The sequence below is a fragment of the Scomber scombrus genome, chromosome 24 (genome assembly GCF_963691925.1).
Source record: "Scomber scombrus chromosome 24, fScoSco1.1, whole genome shotgun sequence".
Taxonomy (NCBI): domain Eukaryota; kingdom Metazoa; phylum Chordata; class Actinopteri; order Scombriformes; family Scombridae; genus Scomber; species Scomber scombrus.
In genome coordinates, this window is record NC_084993.1 from 4,605,472 (window position 1) to 4,630,012 (window position 24,541).

At 40.1% G+C, this 24,541-nt stretch overlaps 3 protein-coding genes across 3 annotated transcripts; all 3 read left to right on the forward strand.

Moving 5' to 3' along the window:
• Nucleotides 1-1,565: 1,565 nt before the first annotated feature.
• Nucleotides 1,566-9,975, forward strand: LOC133976345 (MAGUK p55 subfamily member 4-like). Its single transcript, XM_062414542.1, has 21 exons — nt 1,566-1,623; nt 1,835-1,956; nt 2,246-2,323; nt 2,426-2,509; nt 2,615-2,746; nt 5,638-5,719; nt 5,923-6,005; nt 6,415-6,489; nt 6,583-6,779; nt 7,072-7,130; nt 7,246-7,263; nt 7,370-7,417; nt 7,509-7,529; nt 7,683-7,697; nt 7,940-7,981; nt 8,121-8,294; nt 8,415-8,495; nt 8,674-8,767; nt 9,023-9,131; nt 9,236-9,370; nt 9,784-9,975. Exons 1-21 carry the CDS (start codon nt 1,566-1,568, stop codon nt 9,973-9,975), a joined length of 1,899 nt encoding a protein of 632 aa, XP_062270526.1.
• A 1,377-nt stretch (nt 9,976-11,352) lies between these two features.
• On the forward strand, nt 11,353-16,849 carry LOC133976354 (transmembrane protein 237B-like). The gene is made up of 14 exons (XM_062414551.1): nt 11,353-11,510; nt 11,744-11,779; nt 13,527-13,558; nt 13,725-13,738; nt 13,834-13,905; nt 14,614-14,733; nt 14,850-14,943; nt 15,201-15,361; nt 15,474-15,606; nt 15,716-15,907; nt 16,052-16,125; nt 16,239-16,326; nt 16,411-16,532; nt 16,614-16,849. The coding sequence occupies exons 1-14, from the start codon at nt 11,490-11,492 to the stop codon at nt 16,676-16,678; spliced, it is 1,224 nt and encodes a 407-aa protein (XP_062270535.1). The 5' UTR covers nt 11,353-11,489; the 3' UTR covers nt 16,679-16,849.
• A 1,399-nt stretch (nt 16,850-18,248) lies between these two features.
• Nucleotides 18,249-23,219, forward strand: LOC133976350 (cytochrome P450 20A1). Its single transcript, XM_062414546.1, has 13 exons — nt 18,249-18,406; nt 18,886-18,935; nt 19,271-19,437; nt 19,547-19,692; nt 19,771-19,938; nt 20,310-20,388; nt 21,021-21,133; nt 21,234-21,288; nt 21,427-21,547; nt 21,690-21,801; nt 22,198-22,262; nt 22,898-22,987; nt 23,067-23,219. Exons 1-13 carry the CDS (start codon nt 18,335-18,337, stop codon nt 23,215-23,217), a joined length of 1,389 nt encoding a protein of 462 aa, XP_062270530.1. The 5' UTR covers nt 18,249-18,334; the 3' UTR covers nt 23,218-23,219.
• The last annotated feature ends 1,322 nt before the right edge of the window (nt 23,220-24,541 follow it).

Genomic DNA, 24,541 nt, shown 5'->3' on the forward strand with positions numbered 1-24,541 from the left:
AAGGAAGGCCAGAGGGATCATCCTCTTCCTCCTCTTTAACTACAGGCTACTAGAGTCTTACATTTATCACATTCAATCACCTTTTTAGAGATTAACTTCTGTCATCTTGCACCTTTTTTTGGCACCTTTCCCATTAAGGTTGTGACGGTGTATTTATTTACAGTCACGATGAAGGGGATGTAGTGGTGAACTTAGTTTATTAACCTGTTTGTTTACAGAGGAAGGGATTAACCTCCTTCTTCTTCTGCCACAGTGTCCGTGTTTTCAGGTAACGTAAACAAATCATTTCAAATATAGAGCTTTTCTAAATTCATACTGGTGTTTCCCCCGTTGGTGGTGAACCACACGGAGATTACAGTCTACTCATCTGTGTATTTACATCACTGCGGCTATTACGGTCCGTCGTGAAGTGTGCCATTAACCTCTGATCTGGTTCACACTCATGGAGTTGTGACTACTCTAGTACTCTACCTCGTCCCACTGTACGGCTCAAGCCTGGATTACTATGCAGGCAAAGTGGGGGTCCAAAAAAGTGTCACGTTCACTACATGCCTGTTTGTTTTGGTATTTGTATTATTGCACTTTTCTTTTTTTTTTGGGAATTTTGCCTAATTGCAGCACTTAATTAACTAAAGCAGGTCATTTATTATTAGGTAATGTTTCAACATGTAGTTTAATGTCCTTATATTTTAGTTTATATTCATAAATAAAGTTGACACAGAAAACTTGAGGACAGTTTGTAGTTTTAAAGCACAGACGTACTGGCTAGTTTTAGATAAATAATGAAGGTGTAATGTTTAATTTGCTATGTGTGCTGTACTTATTGGAAATCGATAGCTGACACACACACACACACACACACACACACACACACACACACACACACGCACACACACACACACACACACACAAGTAATACTTTCTACAGGAACTTCAAGAGACAGTAGAGGCCTGATATCAAATTGTTGCCTCTTGATTTTCCTATCAAGTGAATCTGATGTTTATACTTTCTTATTTCATTTTGAACCTTGAGATAGTTTAGTTTAGTTTTTAGTTTAGTAGCTTTATTCTCATTATATTGAGGGTCAGACAACAACAACAACAAGTGCAATATGCAATATAAAAAGGTGCAAACAGTATCAATTCTCATTGTAACAGTAGGCCAGTCTCAGTGAGTGTGTGTGGGTGAGTGAGTGGGATGAGGGGATCAGGCCGTGTTCATTAGTTTAACAGCTTGGGGGAAGAAGCTTCTTGTAGTGTGTGACTGAATTGTCCTGTATCGCCTGCCAGAGGGAAGTAGTTGGAAGTGGTGGTGGCCAGGATGTGTTGGGTCATGAATGATATTTAAGACCCTTCTTATCTTTTCTTTTCTTTTACTACTGTTTATGCAAAGTATACAAAAATCAGAATAAAATGCTCAATTTAATCAGGGAAACGGCACTAGTAGAGAATTACCAAAGCTTTCCTCTAATGTTGTGTCTCCTCCACTTTTCCAGGTTATTGTTATCAGCCTTGTTAAGCTGTCAGCCGGTGGTCGGGGTCAAAGGTCGGGGGGACCAGTGACCATGAGGCAGGCGGTGGAGGCTCAGGTGTTAAACCCCCACTGTGAGCTCGGAGAACACGGTCAGTGAAGGCAACTGAGTTTATTGTCACTATTTATTACATAAACATACTGCTTCAGCCTCCTGATAATCCATTCTTCTCTTTCTGTGTGTGTGTGTGTGTGTGTGTGTGTGTGTGTGTGTGTGTGTGTGTGTGTGTGTGTGTGTGTGTGTGTGTGTGTGTGTGTGTGTGTGTGCGTGTGTGTGTGTGTGTGTGTGTGTGTGTATTGCAGGCCTGCGTCAGATCCTGACAGATGTGATTGAGGAGGTGAGGCAGTCAGTAAATCAGGATATTGATGGAGCGGAGATTCTCCACAGTCTGCTGAACGCTTCCTGGCTGCAGTCGTTGCTCAAGGTCAGAAAACACTCGTCTGTAATATCGCTCACATTAATCATCATTTCAGCATTGAATTTACACTAAAAGCACAATTAAAACATTTGTAGATTCCACTTTGGGATTAATGTCTCCTCCTGCTGCTGACATCTGGCTAAACATTCATAACCAAGATATTTTGTTAAGATTCCGGCTCATGTAAAAGTTAAATTTGCAGCTTAATCACAAAAATAACACCACAGATTAATAGTATAGTAATAATATAGTATAATAGCTTCAGATTTTACTTATTTTATGACCTTGTTTCCAGGTTTATGAGTGTCTTCAAAGGTACCTGAGAGATTCCCCGGCTCCGGCTCTGGACTACGCTTCAGGACTCTCATTTCAGGTTCACGCTCAGATATATTTCATAATAATCACGTTCATTCATTTCGTACGCGTCTCTTTTCTCTTTTTAAACCGTGGATATTTGTTTCTTCTCTCTGTGCAGCTGCTGATAGACATCAGAGCGTTACCAGGCTGCTCTGCGGAGGCCAAGGAGCTCTATCGAATCCTGAGACAACCTCACCTGCAGGTTAATTAGAGCAACATTTTAAAAAACCCTTGTTTTTAGGGTGTTTTGAGCCACTTGTGTGACAGTTTTTGCTCACAAAACTTTCCTTATCTTCATGTCATCCAGGCTCTCCTCTCAGCTCATGATACGGTGGCCCAGAAGGACTATGAGCCGGTGTTGCCTCCGATGCCCGACGAGGTGCCGGAAGATGAGGAGGCCACCCGGATCATCTGCCTGGTGAAGAACAAACAGCCTCTGGTGAGCAGCTAAAAACCTCCTCATCTCTCACTCAGTATCGAATCATTTTATAAAGAGCGAGTGTTTTATTTGGGTGCTACCTGAGCTGAGAATGAGGTCACATTTTGATGGGATCACCCCTCCTTCTCCTGTTCTTATGTATGAATTTAGGTTTTTTTTTAATCCCTCCTCACAAAAACAGTTTTTCTGGGATCAGAGAAACTCGTTAGATCAGCCCATCTTTATGAGTGACTTTAACACTGATCCAAGCTAAAAAAAAGTTTAGTTGCTGCCAGTTTAACGTAGCAAACCTAACTTATAACATCATAAATATTCACTGCAATTAATCACATCAAATGTTTCTTCACTTTCAAATGAACCCCATTATTCTGAAAAGGTGAAAGAAGGTGCAATACATCCACATTTAATGCTTATAAGAGACTTCATCGTCCAAAAATGTTGTTTCTAGCTCCGGACTGTACCTGTCCCACTACAGCTATGCTCCAATAATCTCAAATCTTCTTACATAAAAAATAATTATAATGTGTTTTCCTCTTTTAATATGACGTGAGAGCGTTATATCACATGTGACCTGTGTTTATTTGTATCTGCGGTGGAGCCACAAGTCTCAGTGTTAAAGTGATAAACTCTGAGACTAAACTGATAAAAATAGGTTTGTTTTGTGATTTTAAACCTTGAAGCTTCCCATAATCTTTAGAAAAAGGTGGAAAATTTAGTTTTAATAATCTGTCATTAATCATTTTTCTATAAAATAATTGAGATTGATTAGTTTATGTGTCTTTAACTCATGTTTGTATTTCATTATGCTGTTTAAACTGGATCACAATGATACTGCTGCTTGTCATAATGTGGAAGCAGATGCTCGTGGGTGTTTAAATATGTCATTTTTAATTTTTGCTAAATATAAATCATACCGCTGACTACTTCCAACAGAGACCAGATGTTTGAATTTATTAATTTCTCATTTGTTTAATTGTCCGTTGATGCTACAAATGATTAATGCACAGCTGGAAGAGGAGGAGGATGGGAGTCTTTTATTTTTATCACGACACTATCTAACTTTTAAGGGAAAGTAAATCATTATTATTATTATTATTATTAACGAAGCAGTCTGTCTTTTACATTTCTTCGACTGTTTCACAGCTTTGCAGCCATCAGAGAGTCGGGCTGCCGCTGCCCAATGCATCCCCTCCCTGTGTAAAAAGCTCCAGAGGGGGGGTCGGCAGTCACTGGGACACCCTGAGGCGTCTGACCCATCAGCAGTTTCACAGAGGCGGTGCTGCTGGGAGCCACAACCTGGATGTTCAGGGTTCATCATGGTGTAGCATGCGGAGGGGCAGCTACCCAGCAACTGAACCACTGTGTCACCCGGCAGTTCAGCCGTACCCCCCGCCCCGATATAACCTGATGAGTAACTGTCAGTGTAGCAAGCCGATGAATCAGTGTAGAGTTTGTTACACCAACCTGCTCCTGAACCACTCCACTCCTTCAGTCTACAGCTCCGCTCTGATCGGTAAGAACAGACGTGTTGGGTTTCTCATCATCCACCATGGCGCCATCTTCCTCCATCATTCACCATTTTTACTCATCATCTTCATCATGGATTAATAATCTCTGTTTTTTTTGTTGGGAAATCATCAAAGAGCTTCACAGTGAAGAGGAGGAGGAAGCAGGAGAGTCCGCTCACGCCCCGTCTCCAGCTTCCATCCACACCCCGTCCACACCCCAGCCAGGCCTTTCTACAAGGCTTCGAAACCAAAGCCTACGTATCCGCACGGCTCCACCAAGCCCCATACAGACTCGTCATGTGATGGAGATCCCCCAGGGCCCCCCCGTGGAGCTCGCCAAGCAGGAGAGTCTGGATGAGCTGAGGACCACAGTGCAGCTGGCCGCCAGCACCATGGAGAGCAACACCAAGGACATCAAGCTGCTCGGAGAGAAGATGACAGCAGCTACTGAACGCATGTCTGAGACGGTGCAGGACAACTCGCAGGCGTTAGTCCTGCTCAGCCGGGTGGTGGACCGGCTGCAGATGCTCCTCACCTCCAACAGGACTGATGTCAATGCCCCAGCTGCTATGGCAAAACCTGCAGACACTGAGGAAGACGGCACTCCAAAGAAAAGCCAAACTCCAAAGAGTCTCGGGCAGCGTCCATCCCTGACGCACCAACCCAGATGTTCCTTACCTTCACCTTCATCCAGCTCCTCCTCCAGCTCCCTCAGCAGCTGCCAGGATGCTCCTTCCACCTCTAAAGGGACCAGATGCTCTTCTGCATCTCGCCATGGTTCACCTGGAACACCCCTAAAAAAAAGCAAGAACTCTCCTTCACCTCAAAAGAAGCACGTTAACGCCGAGCTTCAGGCGTCCAAGCATCCTTTAAACAACGGCCTGCTAGACGAGTCCAAGAAGGGCGCACAGGCTGCGAAAGGAGGTCGCTCCAAACAGCGGAAGAAGAAGAGGAAGAAGGAAACATGAGAGAAGCTGATGAGTGTCCAAAAAGTGGACTTAAGTCTTTTCAAGCCGACTCCACAGAGCGTCTGAGCTGCAAACGCGCAGTGTTAGTTGACATTTTATTTACTTTCATTGCGTTTTGTGCTGTTTTCCTTCATCGTCTCCTTTCTTCTCTCCAAACATCATTTCAGGAACTTCATCAGTATTCATTTAAAGCTCTGATTATCTTCCATTTCTGTCATTGTTATTTTATTTGTGCCTAAAAACTTCAAACCTTTTCTTCCATTTCAGCCCAAAGTGTCATCCTGTCATGACTCCCTGCGAGCTCCATCAGTATTATCTGTCTCCATTTAAGTTGTTCAGGGTGACCTACACACGCCTCTCCTCCACATGACAGCTGCTTTATTTATTCTGTGTTTTCTTTATCTTTTTATTCTAGGGAGCGACTATAAAGAGAAACGACAACACAGGGGAGATTTTTGTGGCTCGTGTGATTCATGGAGGTCTGGCTGATCGGAGCGGTGAGGCCTTTTATCTCTCATGGATAATGTTTGTATTCTCAGACTGAATGCTAATTGTGGCTTAGTGTCGCTTACCAAGAGGTGTAATTCATTGTGTGTGTGTGTGTGTGTGTGTGTGTGTGTGTGTGTGTGTGTGTGTGTGTGTGTGTGTGTGTGTGTGTGTGTGTGTGTGTGTGTGTGTGTGTGTGTGTGTGTGTGTGTAGGTCTGCTCCATGCAGGGGACAGGATCATAGAGGTTAACGGTTTTCCGGTGGACGGGATGGAGCCGGAGCAAGTTATCCAAGTCGTGGTGCGTCACTGGTTGTTTTATTACTTCATGTCCTTCACTGACTTATTAATATTAATGATTACTTATCCATCCTGTAATGTGCTTAATTCAATTTTATTTGTTATTAGATTTGACAAAAGCAACAGTCCGTATGAAAAAGGTTAAAACTCCCTTGGTTTATGAAGGCTGTGAGATGTGGTGGAAAGCTCTAAATAAACTAATAAGTGGCCCTTGAGTTGAAATTGTTTTGCTAAACTTCAAAAAGGTTGAATTGTTTGAGCCATAAAAATGTGTATGGTACCAATTACAACCTGCAACCTTCAAGGAAAAGAAAATTAAAGCTTGTGTTTTTATATCACCAGAATCAATGTTTTACTGTGGCAAACTTTTAATCTTCTGACGCTTGTGTTTCGTTACGTCCAATCAGCAAGCCAGGTCACAAGGCACCATCATGTTCAAAGTCATTCCCATCACAGAGAGGCCGGTCCACAACCAGACCATGGTGACTCATCTTCTTCTTCTGCCTTATTTTGACACTTGACACATGAAATCACCTGTGTTGCCTCATTATAAACTAACCCGTCCTGTGTTGTAGCTGTACGTTCGGTCCATGGCAGACTACAGCCCTCAGCAGGATCCCACAATCCCCTGCGCCGACGCCGGTATGAGCTTCAAAAAGGGCGACGTGCTTGAGATCGTAGACCAGACCGACGCTCAGTGGTGGCAGGCCAAGAAACTTCCCAGCACCATGGCCTGCGCCGGCCTCATCCCCTCCGCCAGCCTGCTCAAACGGTGAGGAGAGTTTGATATTTGGCTCTTAATATCTGATTTAATTAAGAAGTAGCTGCCCAGAATAAACGATACGATACGATACGATACGATACGATACGATACGATACGATACGATACGATACCTGGGTACTGCTTCCAATACCAAAACAATACCTTACTTCATTGCCAAGAAATCATGTCTTTTGAAGCAAAAAACATGTTTTCATTAAACAAAATGAGCATCAATGTTGTCAGATGCTAAATGAAGTTTAATCACAAGCAGTGTTTAAACCTGAGTCTGTTGTTGTTGCAGGAAGCAGAAGGAGTTCTGGTGGTCTCAGCCTTATCTGCCACATGCCTGCGTACAAACCTGTGAGTTCACTCAAATGTCTTTAAATTAGTGTTTTATTTTCAGCATTGAGTCTCTTTTCAAAAATGTGTTTCCATAAATATCTGTTATTGTGTTTCACTGCACGCTTACTTAAAGTGAGCACTGTAGAGGAAGGTAAGAAGCACTTCAGAGATTATTTACAGTTTAGGTTTAGCTTCAGATTTAAAAATATTTACCATTTTCTCATGATTCATTTTTTATCTTTATTTCTTCCCCGCAGAGGAAGATATGATGGCCATCGATGACAGATGTGAAGGTGTTGAAGCAGGTAAAACTTCACTTACTGTCCTTTTTATATACGTTGACTGCTCTTTATTTACTAAATAATGACTCCCATTGTGTGTTTTTCTTTCTGTCAGATGAGGAAGCATTTGAATCTGGTAGGTAAGTCTTTGTTGAGTTCATCTGTTTTATTTTAAACAGGAACTCTTGTGAAATGCAAAGTGTCACTCCACCTCCTGTCCTTCAACTTAAACGTTTGTTTTTGTGTCTTTTTTTCCAAAAACGTACTGCTTTCTGACGGGAAATGTCAGACGAGCTCAGAGAAGGTGAGAAAACTATAAATGCATTCTGTTTCTTTGCCTGCTGAGTGTACAAATCAGAACTGTATGGAGGATCAAATCTGACCAGTTAGGAAATAAATAAATAAAAACAAATAATGTAGAAGCTGATGCAGTTATTTGTGTGATTTTGATTATTTTTCAAGTTATTTGCACATCCAAAATGTCTGTATTTCTTTATTTAATTTTTCACCCATCCTTATGTCTGACTCTGTTTCTCCACAAACTAGACGAGGATGACTTCAGCGGCAACAGTGAAGGAATCTACTTAGGTGAGTCTTCAGAACCTCTTATCTGCACCTTAAAAGGATCATTTTTTCAGTCGTATTATTCATTCTTATTATTAGCAACATATCAGTTATGTTGGTGTGTATCATGTGCTATTTTCTCCATCATTGTCTTTCCCCTCAGTGGGCTTCAGGCGCAGCATGCGTCTGTGTCGTCGTCGGTCTCACAGCACCACCCAGCCGTCCTGCCACACCCGCTGCCCCAGCAGCTGCAACAGCGCCTTCAACAGCCCCTACGAGGAGGTGGTACGCTACCAGCGCCACCCGCAGGACCCACAACGCCTCATCGCCCTCATAGGTTCATCAACTGTCTGAACTTTTATTAAATGTTCTTCTAGTGCACGCAGTTGGATGTGTTCAGTAGTAAATCATAATTTGCAATGATAAAGAGCTGATAAAATGTGTCTTTCTTTGTCAGGTCCGTCTGGTGTTGGTGTGAATGAACTTCGGAGGCGTTTGATTGAAATGAATCCCAACATCTACCAGGGACCAATACCTCGTATGTACCAATTATTGCCATCCACTAACTTTACAATCAACTCAATCACCAACACTTCTCTTACTCATGTTCTTTGACTTCATTCTATGAGCTCTGATTTGGAGTTTTTTTGGTTGCTTCTCTGACTCAAAGAGGAAAACTAATACACTTTATGTTTTGTACTCTTTTCCTTCACCAGACACCACGAGAGCACCCAAAGGATACGAGGAGTCCGGCAGAGAGTATTACTTCACCAGCCGCGAAATCTTTGACAACATGGTGTATAACAACTGGTACGACTGTCCCGCTGTGAATCCATGAATGATGAATGAATGTAGTGGTGACTCTGCTGCACTTCTATGATCATATAGCAAGCATGTTTATTCTTATTCAACCTTTATGAAGTGTAATGAGATGGTGGATTGAGACTGATGCTACTATTTGAATAGATCTGGTTTGACTTTCCATCCATGCCAGCTATTTTCTCCAACATCTGTGTCCAAATTTAAAGGACTAATGCGTGTAATAAACTGATTTTTTTCTAACAGCTTTCTGGAGTACGGAGAGTACAAAGGCAATCTGTACGGCACCAGCATCGACGCTGTGAAGGAAGTTTTAAACAGTGAAAAAATCTGCGTCATTGACATCGAACCAAATGTGAGTCCAACACCAAATAACCTTTTATTAACTTTAATTATTTCTGCCTTCTGTTACATTTGTAAAATAGCTTTAATCTGACTTGAATTTATGGCTCTTTTTAGGCCATTCAGGCAGTGAGGACTCATGATCTGAGAGCCTACATCATCTATGTGAAGCCGCCACCAGTGGAGAACCTCAAGGAGACGAGACAGGACTCATACATCACCACCAATTACTACGTCAACCGACCGTTCAAAGTCAGTACCAAGGCAGGATTTTAATACCTTTACACTGAACATTTGTCTTGATGTTGATGAAACTTTTTAAATGTTGTAAAAGGCACATTATGAGGAGAAACCTGAAGGAAATCCTATTCACTCTAGTTTCATTTAGTTATTTGCACGTTAATTGTTTAAAAGAGGACAGAAAGTGTTGGTAAGTTTGCACAAATTTCATAAAATGGGGAAAACAGTATGTACAAATATTAAATCTGATCAAATCACCCAATTATAAGTCCCATATTTACCATGAAACCTGCAGCAGAGAGTTATAATTTTCTGAATTTGGTTTGTATCTGAGAACATGCAGAAAGCTCCAATTAAATTACACTGAAATGACAAGAAACTGTATTAAAGTTAGAATCAGCTCTGACATGAGTTTCCTCCAACAGGATGAGGACTTCCAGGAGATAGAAGAATCAGCCCGTAAGATCGAGTCCCACTTCGCGCAGTTCTTCGACCACGTGATCGTCAACGATGATCTGCAGGACTCGTGCGTGCAGCTGCTGACGGCGGTGAGGAAGGCGCAGGACGAGCCGCAGTGGGTCCCCGCCAACTGGATACGACCCACCTCCGAGTCGTAAGAAGAAGGCAGAAGGAAAAACACACTGAAGGGGTGATGTGATGAGACCCCTGTTGTCATGGCAGCAATTTTGGGATAACCCCCCTACTGTAAAACATGTCACCCCAAACACAGTTTCACAGGTGAAAAAATCAATTTGGTTAATGTCTATAATAATATGTTTGCATGTTTGAGGGGGAGTACGGCATGAAAACAAATCTAAATATTTGGATCTTGGTGTTTCTGACATGCTTGTTAAGTCGCTTCAAATCCCCAAAGATGAGATGGAGCTGGACTCAAGCCCACAGAAATCCCATGAAACTGTGTCAGGATGGATAGGCTTTCTTTTGAAATGAGAACTAACTACTAGAGTAGAATATTTGATCTTTAAACTAGCAGTAAGAATAACCGGTTTACAGGAAAATCCTCTACTTTTGTGCGTGTGGAACTACAGGATGTCAGATTTCTTGGTGTAGAGCCTCAAAAACACATCTCTGAGTATTTAAATTAGTAAAAGGAGGAAACAGATAGTTTAATTTCAACAAAACAGGTTGACTTCCTGCCTTGCTCCCCACTCTTATACAGAGATTTGGAATTAAAGATCGAGGTCTTTTTCCTATTCATGTTTACACACTATGTACTATATATACGCACCCATTCTGCATTTGTGTCATTTATTTGTGTTTCGCTGTAGCCTCAAAGTGTGTCATTGCATGCCAAAAAATTGTGATGATGAACAAAAAAAAACCAACAAAAAAAACTGTGTTTGGCAAGCTGTCACAAACTTTACACTTTGTGTCCTTATTTCATTTAAATGATGTGATGAAGGTTCATATAAGCTGAAACAAAAGTATAAGCAAAACAATGACATTTTGATATTTGTACCGGTTTGTGACAATAATAAAAAAAAAAGACTTCTGATAGCAAAGAATTTAATAATTAAGTCTCTCAGCCTTTTTTTCTCCACCTGTTTTGTATGTGATCAGATTTGTTTCATAATAATTGAACAAAATCTCCCAGGAATCCTGATTCTGATACCTGAATGTGCTTGGACCCACTTTTCTATCATATTCACTATTCTTGAGTTGATAAAGAAGATTTAATTAAGCAGATCCTGATTATTTATATCTATAAATGTCTTAATGCATGTGAGAGACAACACAGAATCACTACATATTAATATTTTGCTGCAAATAACCTGTTAAATCCATCTTAACACCAACAGCATGGCAAACTATTCAACTGTAGTTGCCTCTACTCATTTTATATGCTGACGTCACTAGTTCGCACATCCCGTCCCGCCTTCTTCGCCCTCTGATTGGCTAACTCTATAATCTTAACCAATCACACTCCTCAAGGAGAGCGAGCACTAGCCAATCAGAGGCAGAGGAGGGCGGGTCATAACGGGGGTAGCCGCTCTCTGCTTGCACAGCGTAAATAAACTAAAAGGTTTATTGTATTACTTTTTAAAGGTTGTAGTCATTAAAACAAACATGAATTCAGTAGTTTAACATTTGAAGGTGATATTTCGGGAGTATGGAGGCGGGAGGCTCAAAGGTAACACGTTTATTTTCCTAAATAACGGCAACTATCAATGCAACTAAATGTAGCTAGTTTTATTTTAGCAATGTTTTGGTGTAAAATAACTTCAGCTACTTTTAACTTTCTGCTAATTAAAGTCTTCATGCTGGTCTGTCATAATAATATACTGTATATGCATTTAATTTAGCGTTGCATGTGTTAAAGTTACATGTAAATATTTCTTATAATCTGTGTTTTTATCATTATAGAAAATGCGACCCAGGGAGCTGCCTCCTCTTCCTCAGGTCAGTCCAACAAATACAGGATTTAATACAACAACTTTATAGTTATTAGAGCACTAAACTATGTCATAATAGTTAGTTAGTGTTATTCAGTATACTCTAACTAATGTGTTAATAATGTTTTCACTTTGTTTAAATTATAAATTAACCAGTCTGATCAGCCATGAAATGCATTTTAAGTATAAAATATTTCATATTAGGGTATCAAATATAACAGTATTGTGGCCTAATACCTCGATATTGATATTGAAACAATATTGTAGGGACTATTGCTGCTTTCACAACATATTTACACAATGAGATTTTGGATAAATAATCATCAGTTATGTGGATATAATGACTAAGTGAGTAAAAACAAATTATAAACCAGCTATAACATTGCATAAAATTACATTTTACAGTAATGCAGCCTTTAAAACCAGGATAAGACAACATTTATAACATATTACTATATCCTAAATCTGAGATGAAATCAAATCTCATGTCACAATCCACATTTCTGCAGCTGTAATATTTCTGTAGAGTGAATTAATAAGATAATTATCATTTGTCCCTCAATTAATCTTTTTAGCACAGTCTGGATTTCAGACAAATCAGAGAGGTTTTAAAGTAAACAAAAATAGACATAGACAAAAAACAACCCCAAAAAATAGCCAACAGTGATCTCAAGCTGCAGCTGTAAAATACACAATAAAGACAATTAACACACAAACATGCATTCATGAGTCAGTGGAACCAGATCGGCAGCAGATGGCTCAGAAATGACTCACTTTGAATATCTGTGAAAGCTCGTGAATCTGCATAAAATAAACTAAAGTCAAGACAACTGTATGCAAGTTTACTGGAAACGCCACTTTTATCCATTATATAAGTTTTCGAATCAATTTCATCTGGAAAAATTGATTAATTACAATCTGATTCCTCTGAAAGCTGAGAAAACTTAAACATCTTAATACCAAAACTGTGACACTTTTAACTCTTTGATCATCAGCCAACAAAAACCCTGAAGAGTGATTAATTTATTATTTCTCCACGAGCACCGTTAGAAAGATTACACCAGCGAGCGTCTATAATACCAGACTCTATAGATGCACACACACACACACACACACACACACACACACACACACACACACACACACACACACACACACTGCTCAGAAGAGTTTGAAAAGGTTTTAGTTGTCTTGACCTCTGTCCTGAGTAATCCGGGGTCTTGGCGGATGTATGATCACAGATTTAGCCGGGATTTAAGCGTTCAGCCGGGATGTTACGTGTAGCGTCGCTGCTCTCTTAACTCCATTCTTGAGTGGAATGGACAGAAAGACGACGGTAAGGTTTCTTCTCGGGCGGCTGCTTTAAGTCAGTGTTTGATTTTATGAAATGCTCCTCGTCCTTTTGTAAGAGAAGGTGGGTGAATTTCGAGCAGAGGTGTGTGTTTTTTAATGTGTTTCAGGAATGTTTTGATTTGGAGTTTGTGTGGCTCTCAGCATGATAGTTAGTAGGTTAATTTGTAAGATTTTGCACAGAACTTCGTTTTTAAAATAAAATTAGCTAAAATCAACTTTTCTAAATCGTTTTTCATTCATTTAGGAGAAATACTGTTGATTAGATCACAAAAACAGGACTTCAAATAAATCCTATCAGGTGTTGTCGGCTCATAAATGCTGTGAAAACATTTGATTTCTTGACGCTATTAGAAAATGAACATAAATAGAGAAAGTGACTCCTTTCTCTTTCTCTTTTTCAGCGAGGACAACGAGCACTTCCAACAATGCCAAGGTAGGTTAATGCCTGAATTAACCAGGCTTACAGCGGATTTAAGTTATATAATACTTAATTTAATGTATTGTACACCTTTCCTCCTGGTTTGTATCTGAAGTGTTTATACTGAAAAGTCAAACTAAACTCTTCCTCTTTCTTTTGTCACATGTATGGACACATGAAGTCAAGACACAGCTGGTAAGTCAGGAATTAGTGGTGATGTATTTCTCTCATATTTGGGGGGAAAGCTCTCGGTTTGAGTCGATTCTTCTTTTATTTATCATCGTGTGTAGGAGAAGTGGCGGTAGGAAAACATAAGAAGAAGAGGCTGAGAAAAGAGGCGAATGGAGTCGATGATATGGACGGTACGTAACACACAGACACACACACACACACACGTGTCTGCATCTTTACGGCATCTAAAGTAGAGATCTTCACCATTTTTTTTTAGCTCTTATCAAACGTTTCATTAGTCAGAATTTAAAGGGCATGAAGACTCACAACTTTCCCTTTAACCCTTTTGAACCTGACAATTATCTTTTGGTATTTACAGAGAGAGTTTGTGGTTTGTGTTTCTCTCAAACATTATTTGAGTATTTTTAGATGAAGGGTAATGACTTAAAATCATAAAAGTGAAGCTTTATCGTTAGATTTTGCTGCAAAATAGAAATCAAACCAAACATATTCTGTCCAGTTAATCACAAAAATCCTGTTTTTTTACATTTCTGTCTCTTCAAATATAAAAGTCTGTAACATCATTTAAAGATGAATCATATATTGCTTTGCTATTGAAAGTCTTGCTGGCTGTATTTCTCATCAAAAGACAGCAGTGTAAACCACTAACCACAATTGAAAGTTGTGTCATGTTTTTGTGCTTTTATAGAAAAAACAATATTTAGCTTTCTGATGATAAAGGGGGAAAAAACGACATTGAAATGTTGCTTTTGAATCCAGAAAACTTGAACATGATGAAGAAGACGTGCTGATAGATGTACATGAGAGTAAAAGTCATCTTTCAACCATTCAGAGTAAAGTTTCACATGTGGTTTCTTTATTCCCTCTCTGCTGTGTAGATCAGGGGATGGAGATGGGCAGCAGGAGGGTGTCTGCGGTCGGGGAGCAGCTCACATTTGAAACCACGAGCGACCCGCCTCCACAGAGGAGGAGGAGGAAAAAGAAAAGTGCCACTATAGGTGAGAAGGCTGCAGTTTCATCATTATTGAACCAGGAATCAGTGTCACTATGTGGAAGAGGTCAGCTAGAATCTGCCCTTTGGGGTAAATCTATGATTGTATTTGGGGGGTTTCAGATCTTGAAGACGACCAAGCCGAACTGGTGAACGGAGATGCAGTCGATCAGACCACCGACGGAGAAGAAGTAGTTAAAAAAAGCAAAAAGAAGAAGTAAGAAACAAACCAAATAAAGCAAGAATTATTGAAGTTATCACATTATATGCATATTTGCGAGTATCATGATCAAATATACTGTAAAAAGAAATATGGTACAGTAACTTTTAGTGTTTTTCCTGCGTCATGCTTCAAATTTATGCACAACACCTGTTTTCAGTTTGATTTATTTTGATTGATATTTTTCATACAGTATATGTCACATTTTTCTCCCTTTTCTTTAACCTATCGTCTTTATTTCTCATCATTTTTAGGAAGGCGAGAGTCATCGAAACGCCGCAGCTTCCCGACGAGTTGGACGTAGAGGAGGATGACATCATCACCGACACACTGCCTCCGATCCCCCAGCATTCCTTGTTCACGGCGCCGCAGGGCCAGAGTCAGCCGGTCGGGAAGGTTTTTGTCGAGAGGAACAGTGAGTCATGAAAAAAGACGTGTGGTTTAATTTAAAGGGGTTACACTGGATGATCTGATGGTGTCACCGCTGTTTTTATATGTTCTCTTTGTGTGTGTGTGTGTTTTAACAGAGCGTTTCCAGGCAGCCGAGCGCTCAGAGTGGAGGAAGACTAGCGACCAGATGGAAAACCTACCAGAACTCCAGCACATTCATCCGCTCTGGACCACCAGAGACGTTTCTCTCAGGGTGCACGAAGGCTTCAGGTGAAAGAAACATGTTGAAAGTTGCATGTTTTTGTGTGTGTGTGTGTGTGTGTCGTTCACTCCCTCATTTAAACCTCTCTCTCCTCTCTCCTATGTATCCGTGCTTCAGGGTGTTGGGTCTGTACTGTCACGGCTTCCTGGCGGGTTACGCCGTGTGGAACATCGTGGTGGTTTACATGTTAGCCGGTCAGCACCTCACCTCTCTGTCCAACCTGCTGGAGCAGTATCACAGCATGGCGTACCCCTCCCAGTCTCTGCTCTACATGCTGCTGGCCATCAGCACGGTGGCCGCCTTCGACAGGTAACACAGCCCAAATTAACAGTTAATTGTAAAGCTTTTCTTCGTAAAGTTTTCCAGCATTCGGACTTACGATACTTGTGAATTGGGCTGCTGTAAAAGATCCTGTTGCTTATAGTTTTGTCTCCTAAATTCTTGTGTCGTCAGAGTGAACATGGCCAAAAGCTCCATAGCTCTGCGGGAGTTTATCACGCTGGATCCCGTCGCTATCGCCTCATTCTGTGAGTCCACACTTCACCGCCTAAAAAAATCTAACCCACTCCTAAAAAAAAAACTCTTCTTGAAATTGACTCTTTGTTTGTTTTTCTCTCTTTGTTTCCGTCCATCACTGCAGTGTATTTCTCAGCGTTGGTCCTCTCCCTCAGCCAGCAGATGACCAGCGATCATATCAACCTCTACCCGGACTTCAACACGACATTATGGTGAGCTACACTGCTGGAATCAGATTATATAAATGTTTCTGTCTCATTATGACACCCTAAATATAATGCTTATTTCCTCTCCAGGCCTCCAGGGTCAGAGCACCAGATTCTCCACCCCTGGGTGACGGTCAATCTTGTGGTGGCTCTGCTCGTTGGCCTGGCCTGGATCTTCATCGCCTCCCGACCCGAGATCGACTACACTGAGTGTGAGAGATGCTTTAATATATAGGGAAATCCATTTTTAAAAAAGCAAGTTAATAATAAAAGTTGTTCTTCTTCCTCTTCAGGTTATCTGATGGCGATGGAGATCGAGCTTCCGAAACCAGAGGACAAATCCGAGATGATGGCCTGAGGATCAGTTACAGCATATCTGCTCTGAGACACATTTTGCACATATATTATACACACTATTTTTTTGCACTGTATTTTAACAGTGAAATCTGAATGTTTTGTAGATTATTTTTGTATTTTTTTGAAATGTGTGTGCTCGTCTTTATAAATACAGGGTTTTATCCAACAAATCCAGCAACGCTTCTTTATTATATCCTGAGGGGATTAGATGCATATGGATGAAATCTTTGGGAATATAAAGTGAATCTGTACAGATTGATGGGTCTGTGATGAGACGAAACAAGGAGTTCTCTTCAATGCATATTTAATACGAGCTCGGGTCATAAGGCTACATGCATGAGTCAAATGACAATGAATAAACAAAAAGGAGCAGCTTATATAGTATTCCTGACATGTCAGCTGTTCTCCATTATTTAAGGGGTAACCTTAACAAAATATGATCTGGGGACATGGCCAAGCCTAGAGACCCTTGACCTCAGATCGTTCTCTCAGTGACTGATATACACTTCCCTAGACTCCCATTTATTTAATTTGGCACATTCATAATATGCAAGTATCAAATATATACAAATTAGAAAAGGCATAGGGTTTTAGATCTTAAAGTTTAACCCTTTCATGCATGGTGTGTTCATGTTCATGGTGTTACAGTAAACAGATATTTAGAAGTAATTTTGAACCGTTTAAGTTGTAGTACCATGCCCCAACACCCAAAGTGTTTATGAATTTTCATCTGAATATCATTGTTTGGCTCTCTCTCTGTCATGTTGAAATATTGCATCATACATTCAAAATGGCGTTTAAAGGAGAAGCACCAATTAGCTTAAGAATATCTGTTAAATCCTTTTTTTCTCAGAGAAAAAAACAGGTTAAAAAAACCAAACATTCCAACTACTTTACTTTATTTGAACATAAGAAAAAAATACATAATACAAGAAAAGTAATACATGCAGATTTGTTGAGATTAGGAAACAAACAACTAGCAAAAAAGAAATGTGCAGAGAAAAAAAAGGTACAAATATATATATTTTTCAACTAAAAAGGATGTCTTTAATATTTTTCTTAAAATAATTGGTATCATGTGTCACTTGTTTAAGAGTAAAAACAAACAATAAAAAAAAATCACTGATTTAATCATGCATGAAAGGGTGAAAAGGCAGCTGAACTGCAGAAAAAGAAAGTATTTTAAATTTTAGTTGAAGTTGAATTGCCTCATAGTTAAAGTGTGTGCATTGCAAATAGTTAATAGTAGTTAATTAGCATGTATGCATTAACAGCAGTGGAAGAAGTACAAAAAAAAGTCATAAAATGTGAATTATTGCCATGTGAAATATCATAAGGGGAGTTTTTGTTAAAGTAAAGTGTTAAAGCTGGAAACTGCTTCAGTGTAATTTTAATTTTAAATTTAAACCCTCTTGAAAGTTAAATTATTAATCTTTATGTAAAACCTTGAAGGTGTAGAGCTCCTTCATCGATCCTCTCTGAGCTCAACTAGTTTTCTCTGACATCCGTCGTGACTTTATAATCGAGCACAGAGCGGATCGATCTTATCTCCCCACTTTCTCTGTTGACGTGGTAGCTGCTGTTTTCATTTTAGCTGCAACATCTGCTAAAACATCCATGAAACTTACCTAGACTGTGCCATTAAAAGCGAGCAGTCATGCTGGACTTTGCCATCTTTGCTGTCACGTTTGTCATCATTTTGGTGGGAGCTGTCCTGTATTTATATCCAGTAAGTTAACTTAGCTCCTCGGCTAGTGGAAAAGTCTCATATGACCTAATTTAACATCTTAAATGAAGCAATACAATCTGCTTTAATAAAATGCAACTTTAAGAGTTACTATTGGGGCTGTAGGAGCCTTTATATGCAGAGATAAAGGAGAGATTAAAGTTAAAAATGTGTAATTAAATGCTGCTTATAGTCTGTTATTTATATGCCGATTTTACCAGAAGTCCCTAATAATTGATCCAGTGACATTTAAAAGTGTCTTAAAGTGTGTTTTTGTTTGCTATTTAACGAAAGATATAACTTTACCATATTTTAAATGAGATTTTGTACCACTGAGGCTCCAGCTAGAGTTTAAACAGAGCAAAACCAACCTGTTGACTTATTTTAGGAAACAATAAATGTCATTTAGCTTCCATTTTACTATAAGAAATGACCTTTTTTCTGTTGCTGACATTAAAATCACATTATAATCATGTTTGCAGTCATCCAGAAGGGCCTCTGGCATCCCAGGTCTCAACCCTACAGATGAGAAGTAAGCTACTTTTTTGTTATCTTTACTTCTGTTTTTGCAGCTGCTGTTCACTTGAATTTATTTACAGGGTGAGACATGACTGTATCCCAAGTGAAAGTGCTGTAATGTAGATATTGGCTGCTTAAGAGACCAATAAGTGGACAAAAAGCAACTATATTACTCTGAAATTAACTTAAAAACAAATATAAGTAAGTGATCATCTTCCTTCAACACAAAGAATATATGTAAAGTGTGTTTTTTAATGTAATTATGAACACATACATGAATATTTGCAGTTCTCAGACATCTAAATCAACTCTCTACTGCTTGTCTTATCATGTCTTTCTCTGTCACAGGGATGGAAACTTGCAGGACATCGTGAGCAGAGGCAGTCTGCATGAATTCCTCGTCAGTCTACATCAGGAGTTTGGGTCGGTGGCGTCGTTCTGGTTCGGCGGGCGTCCGGTGGTCAGCCTTGGCTCCGTGCATCAGCTACGGCAACACATCAACCCCAACCACACAAGTAAGCAGCAGCAGCTAATACTAATACATTTTCATGCCTGATGCCTGATGCCAGAAGTTGTTATAAAGAAAAATGAACAAAACTCCTTCTCACTTTTTCCTCTTCTAAGCCGACTCCTTTGAGACGATGCTGAAGTCGTTGCTAGGTTACCAGTCAGGGATGGGAGGCGGGGCCAGTGAGACCATCGTCAGGAAGAAGGTGTACGAGAGCGCCATCAACAGCACGCTGAAGAACAACCTCCCTCACCTGCTCAAGGTTCGACGAAAAGTCTATAGTACCTACTGAAATATAAACTATAAGAAGATATTAAACATGAATAAATATGTTTCTTAGCTGGTGGAGGAGCTGGTCGGGAAGTGGAAGTCGTTCCCAGAGTCTCAGCACATCCCGCTAGGCGCCCACCTGCTGGGTCTGTCCATGAAGACCGTCACTCAGCTGGCCCTGGGCGAGCGCTTCAAAGACGACGCCGACGTCATTTCCTTCCGCAAGAACCACGACGTGGTGAGAGAGAAAGAGAGAGTCCGCTTTAAACGTAGCTGTAGGTTATACTTCACATGTAGGAAGAGAGCAAAGAGTGGGAGTTCTTGTACCTGCGTTGCTCTTTAGTCTTTTTTCTGCTGCTTGGGGTGTTGAAATCAGTCCTTTACATCTTCTATGATAGATTTCTCTTCACATATTTGTTGAAAAACTGCATAATGTCCACAAAAAAGACATAATTTACACATTATGGACAGAAAATAAGGCTCCCAGGACTGATTCTTTCCCTTTTTCTATTCATTTTGACTCCACAGGGTTAAGAAATGTGCTGTTAACCATATAAAAACTGCAGGGAATTAATTAATCAGTTTTTTTCCTTCTCTAATTCACAATAGATCTGGTCAGAAATCGGAAAAGGCTACTTGGACGGCTCCTTGGAGAAGAGCTCCAGCAGAAAAGGGCATTATGAGAAAGGTGAGTGAGGCTTTCATGATGAGATTTCTCAGCAGAGGAAGCTTTAACACAACTAACTTCAAAGTTTTCAGTCAGTCAAACACTTTCAGTCCCATTTCCTATTCTATGTTGTATTTGAATATCTGCTTCAAAACATTCACTGTTTGTCAGCCTCCCCTCCTCACACCTGCTGTGTGTTGACATGCTGGGACAGAATTGGGTCTCTACTGTTGCTCAGCTGTGGAGAAACAGGAGGGAAAGTTTGCAAAAGGCTCAGACGTTATCTCTCTGTGTGAGTGTGTGTGTGTGTGTGTGTGTGTGTGTGTGTTTGTGCGGAGCAGCTTGACAGGCAGCTTGAGACAGAGTCTGGGAGCAGGCAGTTAGTACTGTCGCCCTAATCAGAGGATAGCCACTGTTTGGGGGGACTGCTATTGATTCACCTGCCAAGGACGATTGTTACCGGCTCTTGGCAACCGGCTGGAGTTTACTTTGGATGCTGTCTGAAGGGAAACAAGACGTATAGATGAAATTGGGTCTTTTTAACAACAGTGCCACCACATAACCCGAGTTGGAAGTGTCAGGAAGCTGTCTGTACATGCCTAAAATATTAAAAAAGTAGTGTTTTTTCATGTTTTTCTTCCCCTGGTCTTCAGCTCTGTCAGAGATGGAGTCGGTGCTGCTGTCAGTGGCAAAAGAGAGGAAAGCCCAGAGGAAGCAGACAGTGTTTGTGGACGCTCTGCTCCAGTCGACTCTCACAGAACGACAGGTGAATACTGATCCAGGAGAGAAGACGCCCGCTGCAGGTTAATACACACCTTCACTGTTCCAGAAAAAAGTCTTGAAGTGACTTTTGTTGCTTGTTTCAGATCATGGAGGACTGTATGGTTTTCACTTTGGCCGGATGTGTCATCGCTGCCAACTGTGAGTGGTGCTTTATGAGGTTTTCTACATCATTTATTGAGTATTTGTGTCAAAGATCATGAAATCAAACTCTAAAATGCTCGTTTTCAGCTTTAAAAAAAGTGTGAAATAGTGGTGTGTTTTGTTTTGTGTTATCAGTGTGCATCTGGGCTCTTCACTTCCTGTCCACCTCAGAAGAAGTCCAGGACAAGTTGTACAAGGAGCTGGAGCAGGTTTTGGGCTCTGATCCAGTTACCTTGGACAAAATCCCTCAGCTCAAGTAAGAGATTCAGATCCAGCAAATAGATAATAGTTGTATCGATAGTCAGAGTTTCAGTACTTGTTGAATCTTCCTTAACTTTTCGGCACGATCGGTTGCGTCAGATAACCTTGATCTTATCACATTTCCGTCCTTTAACCAGATACTGCCAGCAGGTGCTCAACGAGACGGTGAGGACTGCCAAGCTGACCCCCGTCGCGGCTCGGCTGCAGGAAGTGGAGGGAAAAGTCGATCAACACGTCATCCCCAAAGAGGTATCTGGTTTCCTGCTGTCTGTGGAGACCTGTTTGTTTCTCTCAGATTCAGATCAGCACTGATGATAAAAAAAAAAAAAAAATCATGATACTCACACAGGTGATAAAGGATTGGAGAGGATGAGATATTCACACTTTAATATGTTAATAATGTGCCTGCAGAAAAACAAATATTTGACTTTTAGTGGAAATGTGTGTCTGAGATTTTACTCAAACACTAAATCTGTTTCATTTGGATAAGAGTCGTCTAAATAGAGTCAGATTTTGCTAATTAATGCAAGAATTGTCTGTTATTTGGTTATTTTTCAGTGCCTATTAGGTTTAGTAGCATGCATTTAGCTTCAAAACAGGAGGATTGTGCATATACTGTAAAGTATTATTGTTGTCATGTTGCAGAGTTTGGTGATCTATGCTTTGGGAGTGGTGCTGCAAGACTCTGACACCTGGAGCATCCCATACAGGTTTGACTTTTTCATCAGTTCATTTGGAAATTGGCAGAAATTAACTGGAGGGCAGAATGAGAAAGTTTGCCGTTTGCAAATCCTGAAGCAGCTGCCAACATCTGTGTGGAAAAAGTATAATTAAAAAGCCTGAAAGCAGAAAGTCATTAATTATTTAAAATATCATTTTTAGCCCATCAGAATCAGAATCAATCTTTTTTTGGGTTTGACTTGATTATTAAAAAAGAAAAAAGGGGTAGGACTTTTTCTTTCATTTCTATTTTGTTATATTTCGCTGCCTATATATTTTACTTTGTCATTTTAACATGTTCGAATAAATAAACTAAACTAAAGAGCATGAGCCTCTATGTCAACAGTGTTACATAATAATAATAATACAGACAGAAAGCACTCAGTTTATTTTGCATTGAGAAATCTGATCCAGTATTATTGTGACCCTAAACACCCACATGTACGTCTCACGGCAACAGGTTGATCTGAAAACAGCATCACCGGGAAACATTAATTAAAACACTTCATCACTAAATATCTCCTGCAACACACTGAACATACTGTATGACGATGAGTTATAATAGTGTGTGAGAATATCAGAGTGTGTCTTCAGGTGAAAAATATTGATCTATGTCATCGCTCAGGTTTGACCCCGATCGATTCGAGGAGGATTCGGCCAAGAAGAGCTTCTGTCTGCTCGGTTTCTCTGGGAATCAAACCTGCCCAGAGCTGAGGTAAAGACTCCCAAAACAAAAAAAATCACTTTATACCCTGAAAGAAAAATTGTTTATTGATCGATTATATTCCCGACAGGTTCGCCTACACTGTCGCTACGGTCCTGCTCAGCACGCTGGTGCGGCAGCTGAAGCTCCACCCGTTGAAGGGGCAGGTCATGGAGGTCAGATCTGAGCTGGTGTCTACGCCTAAAGACGAAACCTGGGTCACCGTTAGCAGAAGAAGCTAAAACTGTAAAAGAATCCACTGGAGGAGGCAGAATATGAAGAGCCATATTCGTCCTATAAAGCAATATGATTTACATCTTTATTCGAGGAGTTATCAGCAATTAAACAACTTATTTCAATGTCTTATTTTACTTCCTGTCAACACTTTTTGGATAGAAACTCTCTGAAGCTCTTTTTGTAACTTACAGCAGTGTTTTTTTCTACAGTAGTTGCTGCACCGCCACATGTTTTGTCTCTACGTTTTCATCCGAAGTCTTCAGCACATTATTTTTACCTCGACTGTCCACGGTTCAAATTTGCACTTGTTGAAAGACGCCATCTGTTAAAGGGGAGAGAAAGCCGGTGCTTTAATGCTCTAAAATGTATAAAATAAAACAACTTGTGCCGCCAGATGTTTTTTTTTTTCCTCGAACAAATGCCTAGAGTCAGAATTCCCAGTGGCATACAGTATGGTTTGTTTTTCTACTAACGCGGCCACATGGCAATTAGACATTTCATTCCCTTTTTTTAAAAACCTCTTAATAAATATGTATGAAAATCTGATGTGGGTTTTTTTTTTTTTTTGTCATTTTATAGTCATCAGACCTTCAAGAATGAGGTTTTATTGAGTATCAGCTGAAAATGACCGTGTCAGGTGCCGTGTCATTGTGAAAAATAAATGTAGGGTTTACATATGAATCCAATACATTATATCAACACTTAATATCATTATGAAATCCCTGAGATGTTTCCTTGTTAAATCAAAAGACAATTTTTGGATATTGTACTCAAAAGGAACATGGTTCTTATAATTAATATTTGTCGTGCGTGCCAAATCGTTTCAGAATGTGTAATCTGGGACACTAGTTAGTTTATAGGCTTAGAAATACTTTGATTTATGCAAAGCAGCCTTATCAGCCAAAACTTTCTGAAATGTGCACACCCACATTTAGTCATTTAATTTCATAGGCCTACAGTTTTTAGGTTTAAAAAACTAGCATTTATGTTCCTGTGTAAGTTTAAACAATATAACACAGTACGCATATACTAGTTAGCTTTAAAATAATCTAATTAGAAAAAGATAAATGCACTTGATCTTAGATGTCCAACGTTAGTCAGTGTCCCATATTACCCTCATCCACCCTTGTTGAGTAGAAAGTAGAAAATCTCCCTCTGAAATGTAGTGGAGTGGAAATAGAAAATACTCAACTAAAGTACCTAAAAACGTGTACTTAATTACAGATTACTTGAGTAAATGCACTTGGTTCCTCTCCACTGGTGATTATTAATTTGGGAACCCTCTCTGCTCCACAAGTGCTGCCACCAGGAGATCTCTTGCAGTACCTC

Coding starts and splice junctions, on each gene's coding strand:
- LOC133976354 (XM_062414551.1), top strand. CDS start 11,490: ATGGAGGCGGGAGGCTCAAAG. Junction 14,734..14,849: donor AAAGAAAAGTGCCACTATAG/GTGAGAAGGCTG, acceptor GGGGGGTTTCAG/ATCTTGAAGACGACCAAGCC. Junction 16,327..16,410: donor GACTTCAACACGACATTATG/GTGAGCTACACT, acceptor TTTCCTCTCCAG/GCCTCCAGGGTCAGAGCACC.
- LOC133976350 (XM_062414546.1), top strand. CDS start 18,335: ATGCTGGACTTTGCCATCTTTGCTGTCACGTTTGTCATCATTTTGGTG. Junction 19,438..19,546: donor CATCAACCCCAACCACACAA/GTAAGCAGCAGC, acceptor TCCTCTTCTAAG/CCGACTCCTTTGAGACGATG. Junction 21,802..22,197: donor AACACGTCATCCCCAAAGAG/GTATCTGGTTTC, acceptor GTCATGTTGCAG/AGTTTGGTGATCTATGCTTT.
- LOC133976345 (XM_062414542.1), top strand. CDS start 1,566: ATGAGGCAGGCGGTGGAGGCTCAGGTGTTAAACCCCCACTGTGAGCTC. Junction 7,982..8,120: donor CAGTGAAGGAATCTACTTAG/GTGAGTCTTCAG, acceptor CTTTCCCCTCAG/TGGGCTTCAGGCGCAGCATG. Junction 8,496..8,673: donor CTACCAGGGACCAATACCTC/GTATGTACCAAT, acceptor TTCCTTCACCAG/ACACCACGAGAGCACCCAAA.